This window comes from Lactuca serriola, chromosome 4 (genome assembly GCF_051521515.1).
Source record: "Lactuca serriola cultivar US96UC23 chromosome 4, Lser_US96UC23_V15, whole genome shotgun sequence".
In the NCBI taxonomy this organism is placed as follows: domain Eukaryota; kingdom Viridiplantae; phylum Streptophyta; class Magnoliopsida; order Asterales; family Asteraceae; genus Lactuca; species Lactuca serriola.
In genome coordinates this window covers 32,235,480-32,250,443 of record NC_136411.1, presented here as the reverse complement: position 1 = coordinate 32,250,443, position 14,964 = coordinate 32,235,480, and the positions used below count along the sequence as shown (strand labels likewise).

Genomic DNA, 14,964 nt, shown 5'->3' with positions numbered 1-14,964 from the left:
ATATGATTAAACATTTACATTTTAATTACCAAGAGAGGGAAATCGTTATCCTATTTATAGTTTCTTAATTGTCAGTGTGTGTTAGACATTCTTGATACCATATAACATGTAATAGCAATTATATAATGCTTCTGAGGGGTGGTCTAAGTCTCTAGAGCGTACTTTTGGAAATTATGTATTGTAATATAGATATAGAAAATGTGGTGACCTTGTAGGCATAATAAGGATTTTAATACTATTCATCTTTGACCATGTGTTTTTTCATTTGTATATTTGTCTTTTCGTTCCAATTGATTGTATCTTGGATTGAAATTTGAAGTGCCCAGCTCATATATATGTTTGAAGCAAACATACTATATATGTATGGCTAATTGATCATAATACAGTTAAAGAGTTTATTGCAATTGAATTTATCTGGCATTGAATTTACTTTACATCCTTGTGGTGTTTCCAATCTTGAGGTACTCATCAAGAGATGAAAGCTCAACACCAAAGTTTGGACAGGATCAGTACTCTCCCTCAAGATACAATGGAAAAAGTTCTGAGTCTTATGCCAATTCGAGATGCATTGAGGACAAGCATTCTGTCAAAGAAATGGAGGTATTGCTGGACAGGCATGCCGACACTTGTATTTGATGACAAAATAGTTAAACTATCATCTAATGTGGAGAAAGAAATTGTAAAATATAAGCTTGTCAATGCCATCTTCCATGTTTTGTTACTACACAAGGGTCCGATATCGGAACTCGATATTTTTATCAGTAATGCAGAAATTGCTAATGAGATCGACCAGATAATACTTCATCTTTCATGGAGCAAGAATATCAAGAAATTCTATTTTGGGATTTATAAATCTTACAAGCTACCGTTTTCATTCTTTTCAATGCAAGGATTAGAATGCCTAGAGCTTTTATTTTGTAAAATTGAGATTCCATTAATGTTTAATGGATTTAGTATGTTGAAGTACCTAAGATTCTATGATGTTAAGATCACTGCCAAGATGCTTCAGCAATTTCTTACTGCTTGTCCATTACTTGAGGGAATTACCTTGGTAAGGTCCATATAACTACTTATGTAGCTTTGTCAACTAAATACATTCTTACAAGCGTATTTTGATGCAGACTGGAAATCATCAAACAGACTCTACAGGAGGAGACAAGTTTACATTTGTTGAGTTGTTCAAGTGTTTACCTTTAATTCAGGGTGTGAAGTTCTCTAGGGTTTATATCAAGGTAATTATATATACTTAACTTGGTAGTTTTATCTCATGCAAGAATATTTCTTTTAATCCTTGTCTTGGAATCTGGTTAAAGCACTTCACTGCAGGTGGTATGTCACAGAAGCTCCCCACTTCACTAGTCTACTTGAGGATACTTTTTCTTGATCAAGTGTGTTTTCATAAACACGATGAGCTTTCCTCCATTCTCTGTGTGATCAACAGCTCCCCAAATTTAGAGAACATTAAATTGAAGGTAAATATAAACTACATGTTATCACATGTGGGTAATAAATATTAATTTTATCGACAATTTTGACATGTTTTTCTGATTAGATGATTCGTCCTGATAGACAATACACTGTGCTTGATCCTCAAGAGTATTCGGATCTCAACATGGCTCATCTTAAAGAACTGGAGATAATAAGTTTCCATAACTATACACCAGAGATGGAGTTTGTGAAACTTGTCATGGCTAAGTCCCCTCTGCTTCAAAAAGCACGAATAGAGCTCAATACATCTGTTTCTGATCATGAAGAAGTTAAGATGCTTCGAGATTTGTTATTTATGCCAATACCACGTGCATCACCGGCAGCCAAGTTCATTATCGAACGACCTAAAAAATAACCTCTGAAGGCAAATTAAGTTTTAGTGATGCCAGTTTAATTGTAATATTTAGTTAAAGTATAAGGATTTAGTTAAAGTATAAGGATTTCTACTCTTATATTCCCAAATTGATCCTAACCATCTATTTTTATGCTTGACCAATAAGCACGAGTAAGTGTTATAAAATGTAGATGCTATATCATGATTAAAATACAAAATATAAATAGAGTCACAAAGGAAAACACAAAATACATGTTAAATAATTTACATATATATGTTTATCAAACTGATTTTTGTAATGATGCACAATGACAATCTTAAGAAATAGAAGACTGAATTTAAGTGTAAATGCAGTAGAAAATAGAAGCGATGGAACCAAAACCATAAATTAGCCATTTATAAAACCAACCAGAAACTTTTTCATTCCTACTGCAAATCCTCTTGGTCTGTTCCTGGAGAAGATCAAAAGAACACCGGAGGGAAATTTATTTGCAAATTTTCTTTTAGCATCTTATAAACCTCAAAATCAAAAATTTATGCACAACCTGTGATTATAATGCCTTTTATACTTGTAATGTAGTATCTGTTAATTTTATTTTAAGACACTGACTGGGAATATGGAAATGTGACTTGTTTGAAGTTTTCTTTGATCATGTTCGCTTTGGGTAGTTGCATGTCATGATTTTGACGAGTTTGATATTCAATATATCTTTAAATATTATTAAAAGAGAAACCTTATGACATCATCTTAATTAATCTGAACCCATGATTGTATTTCAATCTTATTTTTTCCACCCTTAGATCAAATTGTTGGCATCATCTTCCCCATATGGAATGTATTTAATTACAATAAATGATTTCCAATCGTCAACAATAACTTATATTCGTTGAAATGAAATGTATTTAATTCCAATAAAAGTTTTCCATATTTTAAATCTTGAATTTCCGGAAGATTTTTAATATGGTTAATTTTAAAAGCATATTACTAACAAACCATTTCAATCAAGGCATTAATATCAATCATTAATATAAATCCGTTTATATTAATAAACCATTAATATAAAATCTATTTTTATTAGGTAATCATTAATACCCAAAAATCATATTCAAATTATCACATACATATACGATTCATTCTTGAATCCGCGGCTCACACTTATTTTCAATCGTTTATTTTCTTCAAACCTTCTCCTACAACATCATTCTTATTGCTTATAACTTCCATCATCATTCTCTACTTCAAACATTCGTTGTTGTGCACTATAAGGTCAATACCTTCTTTTGCTTTTTATATTTTTTTCGATTATTTTTTGTTGGGAAAATGACGTATAGGCCCTATAATGTTTCTAGGGTTGACCCATTTAGCCACTTATTTTATTTTGTGGCTTAATAAGGGATCAAATTATTTGTTACCTAACAATATAGTCCCTTTTACCTATTGTAGCCGGTTAACGTTGCCACATAAACCTAGCCTAACACGTAAGCGATGACATGGCAAGAAGTTAAATCGTCCAACAACCACAACGACGTCGTATTGAAGACGAATTGTAAGGAGCAAGGATCGACAATTCTAGCGCCTCCATATAAAATGAAGACTTCCTTGACCTAAAAGGGCACATCTGCAAACTTCATTACCCCAATCTCGTCTCTAAGTTTACTCCAAAATGGCTTCGAGCGGACGTGCAGAACACATCTGGTCTCCAAATTACGCCCGTCACATGGATGAGAATCATTCGAATGGTGTAACGAACGAAGACATAGCCATCAGTCTACTGCAAACCCAGACGGAACTGTCTCTTATACGGGAGGACTTCCAAGACCAGTTGCGTGAGCTCCGTCTTGCAGTTAATCGACACTTAGATGCCATGAACCTTGAGGTCGATGACGTTCGCGCTGGTCAGATGGATATCTCACATATGGTTGCTGATCTTAAAAATCATTTCGTTTCTCTGCAAGGAGCATATGTGAAGATGGTCTTCAAGGGCAAGAAACGTAAGAAGCTGATGTCTTGTGTTGGGATTTTTGGTGTTGTTTGTGCATCTGTGGTGATGTGTTTGGTGTTTAAGTAAAAAAATGTTGTGTAGGTTGAAGCATTTCACTCTTGGGTTTGTGTTTTGGTGTGTTGCCTATGTTGTTTAGTGTCAATATTAGTAGTAGATTTTGTGTGGGTTGCTGGTATTAGTTTGTGATGTTGGTCTGTAGATTTGGTGGTGGTGTTGCTGGGCTGCTGATTGTCATCGTTTTTTGATGAAGTTTTTTGTCGATGATCTCTGTAATAGGTTATTGAATAGCAGAAAGCGATGTAAACAAACCCATGGGTGAATTGTGTTTTAATATGTTATTATTAAAAAAAAATTGTCTTTCACTTGTATTTGTATGTGTGCATGAAAGAAAGAAACATTTGGGTATTATATATGTTTCATCGACTGGGACGGCACCACAAGACAAAGCAAAATGAATTTACCTTCTTTATGCGCATAGACAGGGACCACAAATGATGCAGTTTGGGAAAAGGGACAAAAAAAACCTTTGCACACGATTGAACCATATCTACTTGTCTGCAAACCTTTTTTGAAAAAAAAAAGGAATAAAGTTTTCTAAAGATAGCCTTTTCATGTTGAATGGATTAAGTCACAAGTCCCCTGTTTTTTACAATGACTTAATTACCCCTGCATGAAAAATGGTCAATTTACTTTGTAATGACTTAATTACCCCTGCATCCAAAATGGCCAATTTACTTTGTAATGACTTAATTACCCCCACATCCAAAAATGGTTTTAATTTCTAATGACTAAAATGCCCTCACATCCAAAATGTTAAATTTAATTTATAATGACTAAAATGTCCCCACAACCAAAATGGTCAATTTAAATAGTAATAACTCAAATACCCCCACATCATAAATGGTCAGTTTACTTTGTTTTGGCTAAAATGCCCATAATACCCCTTAAAATTCGTAGTACACCATAAAAGAACATACAAAGATCATTTGTTTACTGCAACACACATTCACTACAAATAACAAACAACTACTTAATCCAATTCCATGGCCGTTGCAACACTGCTACCTTCACCTCCCACATTTTTTGCAAGCTTCAGTTTAATGATTCGTTCTGACTTCTTTCGCATTTTAGGTGGTTTAGCATGCTTAAATCGAGCATTGACATTCACCCCTTCATCCCGTCCATTGACTCCCACTATTCGCTCTTCATCTCTAGGCCTATCCAAAGCATCAGTAGCATCTACGATTACCTCATCCTCCCCTACTCCTGTGGTAACGTTTACAGACTCCTGCGTAGGTATCATTTTTTGTTTCTTTGTTCCATTTTGTTTGGATGTTCCTACACCTTTACTACAAGTAGCCTTGTTGTGTCCTTTCTCCTTGCATATGCTGCAAGAAAGTTTCTTCCCTGCCTTGCAGATGGTATGTTTTCCCATCAGTTTAGAAGCATCTCTTCTTCTCTTTATGGTTGGCCTTCCTGGCATACGCCTTTTCAATGGTGGCAAAGGGGGTATCAAGTTAGTAGAAGGCCACATATTTTGTCCATTCATCCCATGGATTGGCTGTTTGTAAGTATTATGGTATAATGCAGCCAAGTACATTGAATCTACATATGGACCGTCAGGTGTCAAATTTAAGTAGGCTAAGGTGGCAACCGAGTGTACGCAACCATATCCATTAAGTTGCCATAGCCTGCAGCTGCATTCCTTTTTTTCAACATCCACAGTAAACGCCTCGTCCATCTTCCTTGCCTCAAACTTCATCCCCCCACAAGAAATGACATGCCAATGCCTACATATATAGATGAAAACCACAAATATCATGAGATGTGAAGAGTAAAGTAGTAATGTAATTGGATAAATGTACAAACCTTTGCTCAGTTTAGAGCATATTCAACCGTATTCTGATATTTGGACAAATAGAATAAGCATTCCATCCTTGTCCGGTTAGTTTCATAGTCACCATCCTTTGCATCACATATATACGAATGTCCTCTAACATGCTTATTATTGGTTTCTTCCGGGCATCCAAAATCACACTATTAAAACTCTCTGAAAAACCATTCTCTACTGACTCACAAGAATTATGAACTCTGAAAAAAGCCAAAGACCAAGTCTTTGGATCTCTAGCCATAAGATGCACAACTGCTTCCGGATTTAATTTTCCAATCTCTAGACTCAATGCATACTTCTTGGCTCTCCAACACTGACTCATACTCACGTTAATCCCAAAATCTGTTTTTACCTCCTCTCTAAGCATTCGGACGCTCATCTTTTGATTGTTGTAAAATTGGTGCTTAAAGTGGGTCCCTATCCATTTGTAAGTCACAATTGATCCGAATTTGAAATTCTTTGCACAATTATGCTCACCGATAAGAGATTTTATCTGGAAAGACTTATCTTCACTCATCCAAGAACCCCAAAGCCTAAAAGTACATTTTCCACCACAACATTTGACAAGTAATCGTCTAGTATCATTCTTAACAAAACATAATTGATAACCATTCGCGACAACATAGTTACAAAGCATGTGTTTCAATTGCATAGGACTCTCAAACCTCATACCTAAAACAGGTTCCTGCTCCTTCCAATTGAGCTTATCATTGAAAATGTTTGGCAATTCGGGATAAACATCTTCATTGTCACCCATGTCTTCTTCGAAAAACTCACCTGCACCTGCTTTCTCACCCATCTCTTCCTGAATCTCATTACCCTTTATAAAAAAATGAGGCTTTTGATGGTCATCCTCATCGCCATCGACATCCTCATCCTCGTCGTCATCATCATCGCCATTCTCTACCTCATCGTTTGTGTCACTATCACCCACATCCCGATACCCTGGTGCAACTACCTTAACCAGTCCTGCACCATCAAGTACTTCTTCCTCAATGTTACCAACAAACTCGTCTTTGTGTTCATCCAACCATTCCTGTATGTTACTATCCCCAAAATGGTCTACATACATAGGGAGTATAACACCACATTCATATGCAATTTCAATGAAGTCGTAATAATCGGGGTCATTGCAAATTAGAGTCAAACCTTTTGGAAAATCAATATCAGGTTGGCAGTAATAGATCTTCTCACACTTTTCCCCAGTGAACCTTTCGATGAAGGCAACACACCCATCTTTTTCCATTCCTGCGAAATCGATGTCCGAAAACCTCTGAGTAATTCCACCGGTGTAGCGTATGGGGTTTCTGGCGAACATTCCTTGGAAGTGGACATCTACTTGTAAGAATACGGGTTTCATGCTTGAGGATTCAGAAGCAACTCACAAAAAAGGGTTTACCGATGAAGTATTGAACAGTGGATGTAAAAGGGCTCTTTTATAAAGCATATACCGACATTACGAAGGAGGTGACTAATTAATGACATGGCATTAGACGAAAGTCACAGTCAGCATCCGATGTGGTGTTAGTAGAAGGAGGTGGACTTAAAATGACCGGCTAACCCCTTCAAAATTGAAATAAGGACTTAATCAACCCGACAAAGACTAATTCGATCCCTTATTAAGCCACAAAATAAGTTAATTGGCTAAATGGGTCAACCCTAGAAACATTATAGGGCCTATACGTCATTTTCCCTTTTTTGTTCCTATATCAATATGTATTCATATGTTTCGATTTTCTTTGTCACAAATTACATGAAATCAGTTAACTATTTCTCTGAAACTTTTCAAATAAACATGAAAAGATATTATGTACCTTTAACAAAACAAAATTAAATATCTTGGGAACTGACATTAATTACGAATATGTTACTTTTATATATTAGAGATGATTATGATTTTTTTAAAATATCATTGAAATTATTATGTTTTTGTATATCATATCAACCTACTTTTTTATCTTTATATAGTAACAATAAAATTTATAAATTTACACAACAAATATACATATTTCGAATTTTGTAATATTATTATACCTTACAAAATACAACTCCCTCCAAAATAATTTTCGCCAGTAATTTCATCCATAATTTCATCAAATTTAAATTTGTATTTTCTTTATATAAAATTTTTTAATGATCCTGAGTTTTTTCCTCCAAAATTATATCAAACATTTACGTCTTAGATAATGCTGCCCCATTATAATTATTACTTTAAAAAATATATACGTTTAATGAGGAATTTGATTTAATGAAGGAAGTAAATGTTAATTAAAACAAGATATATATTCCAAAATTATTACACGGGTTTATTAAAAAAATTAATATCAATTAAGCATTTTTAAAGTGAAATTTTAGAATACATACAAACAATGATGTTGTACAATGAAATATAAAATTGAATAGATTGAAAAAAAACACTATTAAGACAGTCAATTTTGAAAATAACATAGTTATGAAAAATTATAAAGTAAGATTAAAATTATAAGATATTAGGAGATTTGTAAAAACTACAATTAGTAAAAGCGTTATGGTTATTATAAAAAATAAGACCGTTAAGATTAGTAAAATACAATATATAAACTAAATTATCACAATAGTAATGGAATGTCATTATTTGATATTTCATATAATTGAAAGCTATACCAAATTACATTGATGATATACTAAAATTATTCAAAGTTGTGCGAAAACTAATGCAAAGTTCTTGCGAATACCAAATAAATAAGAACAAACATAAAAGCTAGCACTTATATTCATAATCAATTTAAAATAAGTCAATCATGATTTAGAGAATAATCTCCATTGATGATATACTAAAATTAAATCCATATAACATTTAACAATCTATAAACTATACTATATGACTTTATTTGAATAAATGAAATAGTTGTCAATATTTAATGCAGTGGAAAAAATGGTATATTGGTTGTCAATATATGTTTAAATTAGGTAACCTTATTATGGAAGGAACGTCTAATTAAAATGCTTATAATTATATAACAATATCATAACTATATGAGACGAGTAAGGTCGTTCTACTAATAAAAGAAAAAATGTTGTCTACAAAGAGGTCCTTTAATGATTATAGATATTTATCGTTTTCAATGTATTTTTCTACACATTTCAATAATACCAATAACAATATATTTTTTTTATAATCATTATGCAATATCTGTAGAAAATTATATATTTTTTATTCGTTCTCCGCGTTTAACGTGAGCTATAATCTAGTATATATATATATATATATATATATATATATATATATATATATATATGTATGTATGTATGTATGTATATACTAGGTTATAACCTGTGGAATCCACGGTTTGATAACTTAAAAGAGCTAAAATAATACCTTGTATAATAAGTGATTTGCTAAAAGAAGTCTATGTATATAAATAAAAACTAAGAAACTAAAAAAAAAAAGAATAATATATAAATTGTAAATTGACATTATAATGAGAGATCAAATTATCAATTGTTAAAATTTTATATACTTAAGATAACAACCACCATCATAGTAGTAACCTAATGTTTTTCTAAAAATCTAGAAACAAAAGGTAATCCAACAAAGTTACATATACATTGTTTCCAAATTAGTCCTTCCATTTGTTTTCCGAATCAGTTACAACTCAAACGTTATCAACACTACACAGTAGTTCATGCAAAACAAATCACATCCACTGCACCAATTCCTGCTTTCAAAAATAGTTAACAAAAACCTCAAACTTTTGCTATCAAAATTTAAACTCCTCTAGGAACATACATTGAAGCATAACCAAGAGTTATCATCCTTCATAACTCATTTCATAAAATTTATATAATTGCATGACTTTTTCATAGTACAATGTTGCATGTAATAATAAAATATAAAAGTAAGATGTTAAATATTAGAAAGTAGCATGTTATTGTTGATTCAAACTAAAAGTCGAATGTTAATTTTGCTTAAAAATAAAAGTAGCTTGCTATTTGTGGCTTAGAAATGAAAGTATGATGCTATTATGGCTTGAGAATGAAAGTACCATTCACTTTTTTACCTTAAAAATGAAAGTAGCATGATATTTTTACCCTAAAAATAAAAGGAACATCTTATTGTACATTTAAAAATAAAAGTAGAATGCAAGTTTTCATTAACAAAAGAAAGTAGTGTGCTATTTTTGGCTTAAAAAGGAGGGCAGCATGCTATTTTTTTTTTCCATAAAAATGGAAGTGGCATGTTATTTTACCCTAAAAATAAAAGGAACATCTTATTGCTCATTTAAAAATAAAAGTAGAATGCTAATTTTCATTAAAAATAAAAAAGTAGCATGCTATTTTTGGCTTAAAAAGAGGGTATCATGCTATTTTTTCCATAAAAATGAAAGTGGCATGCTATTGTTTGCTTAATAATGAAAGCACCATGCTCTCTTTCCTTAAAAATGAAAGTAGGATGCCATTGTTGGCTGAAAAATGAAAGTAACATGCTCTTTTTTGCCTTAAAAGCAACATGCAACATGCTACTTTTTCTCTAAAAAAATAAAAGTAGATCAACATCAGCATATAATTACAGGATTTTGATAAATGTGAAGTTAAAGAGATCAACATAGCACACACTTAAAAAAAATTATCTCTCTCGTTGCATCAATTTCATGTTTTCATATTTCTAAAAACAAGAATTATCTCTTTCGTTCTTCGTTAACAAGTTGATTTCTCTTTAAAAGCATTAATAAAAATTAATATTGAATCTCCTTTTTCATGTAAGTGACTAAGATTTATTTCCTTCACAAATGGTGAATGAGTTTGTAAAACTTAATCCATATTGCTTATAAGTAGATAAATCACAATTATCACCTTTGATACTTATGGCTCAATATCACACAATTCAAGTTTCAAAAATATTTGATGCCAACCAAAAGTTTGTGCATGTACTTTCTCTTTAAGTTAAATACTTAACTTTTTACTCTTACATGGTATATAATTAATTCTATCCTGGTCAACATTAACAAAAATAACAATTTTAGGTCGATAGAATCATATATATATATATATATATATATATATATATATATATATATATATATATATATATATATATATATATTTGCAGAAGGGATCACCTGATCACTAAAAAAGGCGATAAAATGAAAATCTTCCCAGAGAGACATGCTTTCGCCTCAATTATATCCTAAAACAAAAAATGTTTAAAACAAACATAATTATACCTACAAAAGATTAAAAATAATAATGTAAATATAATAACATAACCATAAATAGGTCAATACTTTCTTCTCTTAAACATTATCGACCAGGAAGAATAAAGATTAATGACAAAAAAAAGTTGAAGAAGTTGTTCCTTTAATAAATCATTCAAAAGTACGAATTTGCCCTTGTGACTTGCTCACACGCTCATATCAGCCGAAATGTATCCGATTGAACCAATCTTTAAAGTTGTATAACAGAAAATAGGCCTTGAACTTTTCCATTTGGATCAAGATAATGCCACATTAAGTCATTGGGATAAAAAGTGTTCTTAATAGGCACAAACTCTAAAGTCTAAACTATAATTTGGATACAATGATGTTGAGGCATTATGTTTAAGTTTTTTTCTTGAGTAATGAATTAGATATTTTTGCTCGTGTCGGGCTAAAATAATCACTATATGATTCTTCTATCTGGTTCTATGTTTTTGTCCAAGAATATGCAGATTACACGAATTAAAATAACACTTATAAAAAAACTAAACCAAAATCCAATAATTTAGGGTGTTACAACCAATTGCATTTACACAGTCACTTATCAAAACTTTGAAAACGAAACACATAAATAGTTTTGAAATTGAAAGTTAGTTAATCTGACTCAACAAACAAAGTTTCATAAAATAGTTTTGAAATTGAAAGTTAGTTAATCTGTCGGAAGACTTCCATAGCCAAAGAACTAAAAAATAGAGTACAAAGAACAAATCGAAACTATTAGGGCTGAAATACACAAAATCAAAACATAATAAATTAATAAAAATGACAGAAGCTTCAAACTTGTTCTACTCTTTGCAATTCCAGTCATAAAAATTTATCAACAAACAAAAATGCTTAACCATTCAACCAATGTTTCAAAAATAAAGATACATACCAATTGCGAGATAATGATGCAAAAACCAGCGTCTAGGGATTTTTAGTTCTCGAAGAGAAGCAAGAAGATACGGTATGCGATACAGAGAAGCTTCGATAGATAAGAGAGACACGACAATGATAGGAAGATTTCAGGAAGATAATGGGTATCGTTTTTAGGGTTTTCAAACTTTGAATCTAAAATCAGGGGAAGAAGTTGACTCATATACACGTATCTCTGTAATTTGGCATGATTATAGTGATTGAGTTCATCTTGATTGCTAATTTTATGGGATTGATAGTAAATACAAACTAAGAATCCGATTCTAAAGGACATGCTTGAGCGGGAAAACACAAAAGCGAAGGTGTAGAAAAGCTACGCGTGGCAGAAAACAGTGCTTAATAGAAGACACGTGGCTGGTGTAGAAGTCTGTTATTAAGAATATATATATATATATATATATATATATATATATATATATATATATATATATATATAAAATACATGTGTTGCTTTGAACAAGTAAACACAAAGTTGTTATTTAAATTTTGATCTTAAATTTACACACATGGCCTACCATAAAAGCACATGCCAATTCCTTATTTTGCCGTTTCAGGCCGTGCTGGCAATTCCGGTTTTGCGTGTGTAACTAATCAAATATAAGCCAAGCCCAGGCTTTTCATGTAGGGCTCCGACCTTTGTGTTTCATTTGCTTTATTAGATCTCTTTCATAATGAATATACAAATGCTTCGTCCCAAACATAACTAAAACACCTAGCCAAAACATGTCTTTATCGTATGAAAACTAATTGACTAAATAAAACTTTTATTAAAATGTCGGCCTTAAATGTTAGCTAAAAGGCCAATAGCATAAAATTGTTTACAATGTGATTTGCGACATGACCATTGGATACTTTTTCAAATTTTCCATGATCTAAATAAATATTATTATAGACTAGGATATGTTTAGTAAAAATAGTCCGTTGCAGGAAGCTAAAGCTTAAGTTGAAGTTAGAGTTGGAGATGAAGCTGGTTTTGGAAAATAGTGTAAACTAATAAGTGAAAGACATATAACGGCTAGGGTTTCGTATTATTATCAAAGAGAAGTATGTATTATTATCAAAGAGAAGTACAAATGCAATGAAAGGGAAAGACATAATATATAGAGTAGCAAATTAGGGTTTCTTAGCTAAAAGGCCCAATCATAAAACTCAATACAAGATAAAGCCCAAAATCTTATTAGGCTAACATCCCCCTCAAACTCACAATGCAATAACAATAAGAATTGAGAGTTTGTCAGACAGAAAATGGAATCGAGGAGTAGTCAATGGCTTCGTAAGAATATCAACAATCTGCAAAGAGGAAGGGAGATGGTGCCCTTCTAGAGATGATGACGTGTGAAATGATAGTCAATCTCAATATGCTTTGTGCGCTCATAAAACACTAAATTCTTGGCAATCATTATCACCTCTCGTTGTCACAATACAAAGGGGTAGGCTGAGAGATGTGAACGCCCATATCTGTAAGAAGCCATCTCAACCAAACAATCTCACAAGTGGCGTTAGCCATGGCTCGATACTCAGATTTTGTAGAAGATCGAGAAACAACATCTTGTTTCTTGCTTTTCAATGATATTAATGAATTTATAAGAAAAACACAATACCCAGTAGTGGACTTACGATCATAAATATTGTTGGATTAGTGTCTAAGCCCGTAACTATTTTGGTATGTACTTGACCCGGTTGTGCATGGTCCTTTTGTGTTGCCTTCACCAAAGCAACTTGATAGGATGATTTATGAAGAGAAAGGTTATTATGATTTATTAATATATTATAAGAATAATATATTAAAGGAGAAATCATATTGTTTAATTAATATTAGACAAGAATTAATTTCTGTGGCTAAAAGAGATTAATTAAATAAAGGGGACTGATAATGCAATTATATGATAGTTGTAAATTGGGCTATGGATTCCTAATGGAAAGGGGATTGGAAGAAATCTATGGGAAGCCCATATGATTTTTGTCCAAGGGCTTTCCAAGGGAACTCCATGGGTTGCTTAAGGCCTAAGCAGAGAAATAGGGTTTCCCCTGAAACCCTAGTAGCCCATACAAGTATATATATATATATATATATATATATATATATATATATATATATATATATATATATATAGACCCCTAAGGCTCCCAAAAATGTGGTGAAGTAATCTCTAAGGGTTCTTAGTTGTTTGGGTGCCTTTCATCCTCTCTCCTCTTCAACATTCTCTTGATCTTAGTGTTTGTGAGCCATTAGAGGAGTGACACTTGTGACACTAAGCTTCTTGAAGATCAAAGAAATCTTGTAACCATTGAAAGGTAAGATCTAAACCCTAATTCATATGTTAATTCGATTATTGTATGCTATATCTAGGGTTTATAAGCTTTGGATTATTATTGCATGTTCATTAGACAAATTGGATCCAAAAGCTTTAGGGTTTTGCATGTACATCATAGGATTGTTGTAGTACTCAAAACACATCAGTGGTATCAGAGCCTAGGTTGTTTGTTTGATGTATTTGATGCCTAATTGTTCATTATTTGCCTGAAAATCAAAGTTTTGTGCCCTCTGCCTGACTGACTCGGCGAGTCAGTGGATGAACTCAGTGAGTCGGCTTGACTCGGTGAGTCCAGTCCCTAACTTGGCGAGTCCATGGGTCAGACAGAGGATATTTCAGGATTTTTTTTTTTGGATTTTGGCTGATTTTGATGATAGATAATTACCATAGACGTTTTTTATTGATAAAATCCGACTTTTATTGATATTATGTGATTATCATTGCCAAAATAGAAGATAATTGTCATTTAATTGATTTATTATTTCCTTATATGATAAAATTTGATTATTTGAATTATTTGATGAATTGTCTTGCAAGAAATTAATTGGATTAGGTCAAATTTAGATAACCACCAATTAATTGTTTAATTGTTATTATTTGTAATTTGATCTAGAATGTTCTTGATAATGTTTTGAAAAGTTTCAAAACTTGCCCTCAAGTTTTGGAATTTAAATTTTTATTAAAAAGTTTAATTTTGAAATATTTAAATTCTAAACCCTAATGTTTTGAAAAGTTCAAAACTTGCCCTCAAGTTTTGGAATTTGAATATTTTGATTAAAAGTTT

The 14,964-nt window shown here is 32.1% G+C and overlaps 1 protein-coding gene across 1 annotated transcript; it reads left to right on the top strand.

The window, feature by feature from the left end:
• Window positions 1-529: 529 nt before the first annotated feature.
• On the top strand, window positions 530-1,843 carry LOC145098191 (F-box/FBD/LRR-repeat protein At1g13570-like). Its single transcript, XM_079035854.1, has 4 exons — window positions 530-1,051; window positions 1,122-1,232; window positions 1,314-1,472; window positions 1,553-1,843. Exons 1-4 carry the CDS (start codon window positions 530-532, stop codon window positions 1,841-1,843), a joined length of 1,083 nt encoding a protein of 360 aa, XP_078891980.1.
• The last annotated feature ends 13,121 nt before the right edge of the window (window positions 1,844-14,964 follow it).

Bases quoted from the DNA above. Each gene is read 5' to 3' on its own strand.
- LOC145098191 (XM_079035854.1), top strand. From the start codon at position 530: ATGGAAAAAGTTCTGAGTCTTATGCCAATTCGAGATGCATTGAGGACA. The intron at 1,052-1,121 runs GTAAGGTCCATA...ATTTTGATGCAG, and splicing joins TACTTGAGGGAATTACCTTG to ACTGGAAATCATCAAACAGA. The intron at 1,233-1,313 runs GTAATTATATAT...ATCTGGTTAAAG, and splicing joins TCTCTAGGGTTTATATCAAG to CACTTCACTGCAGGTGGTAT.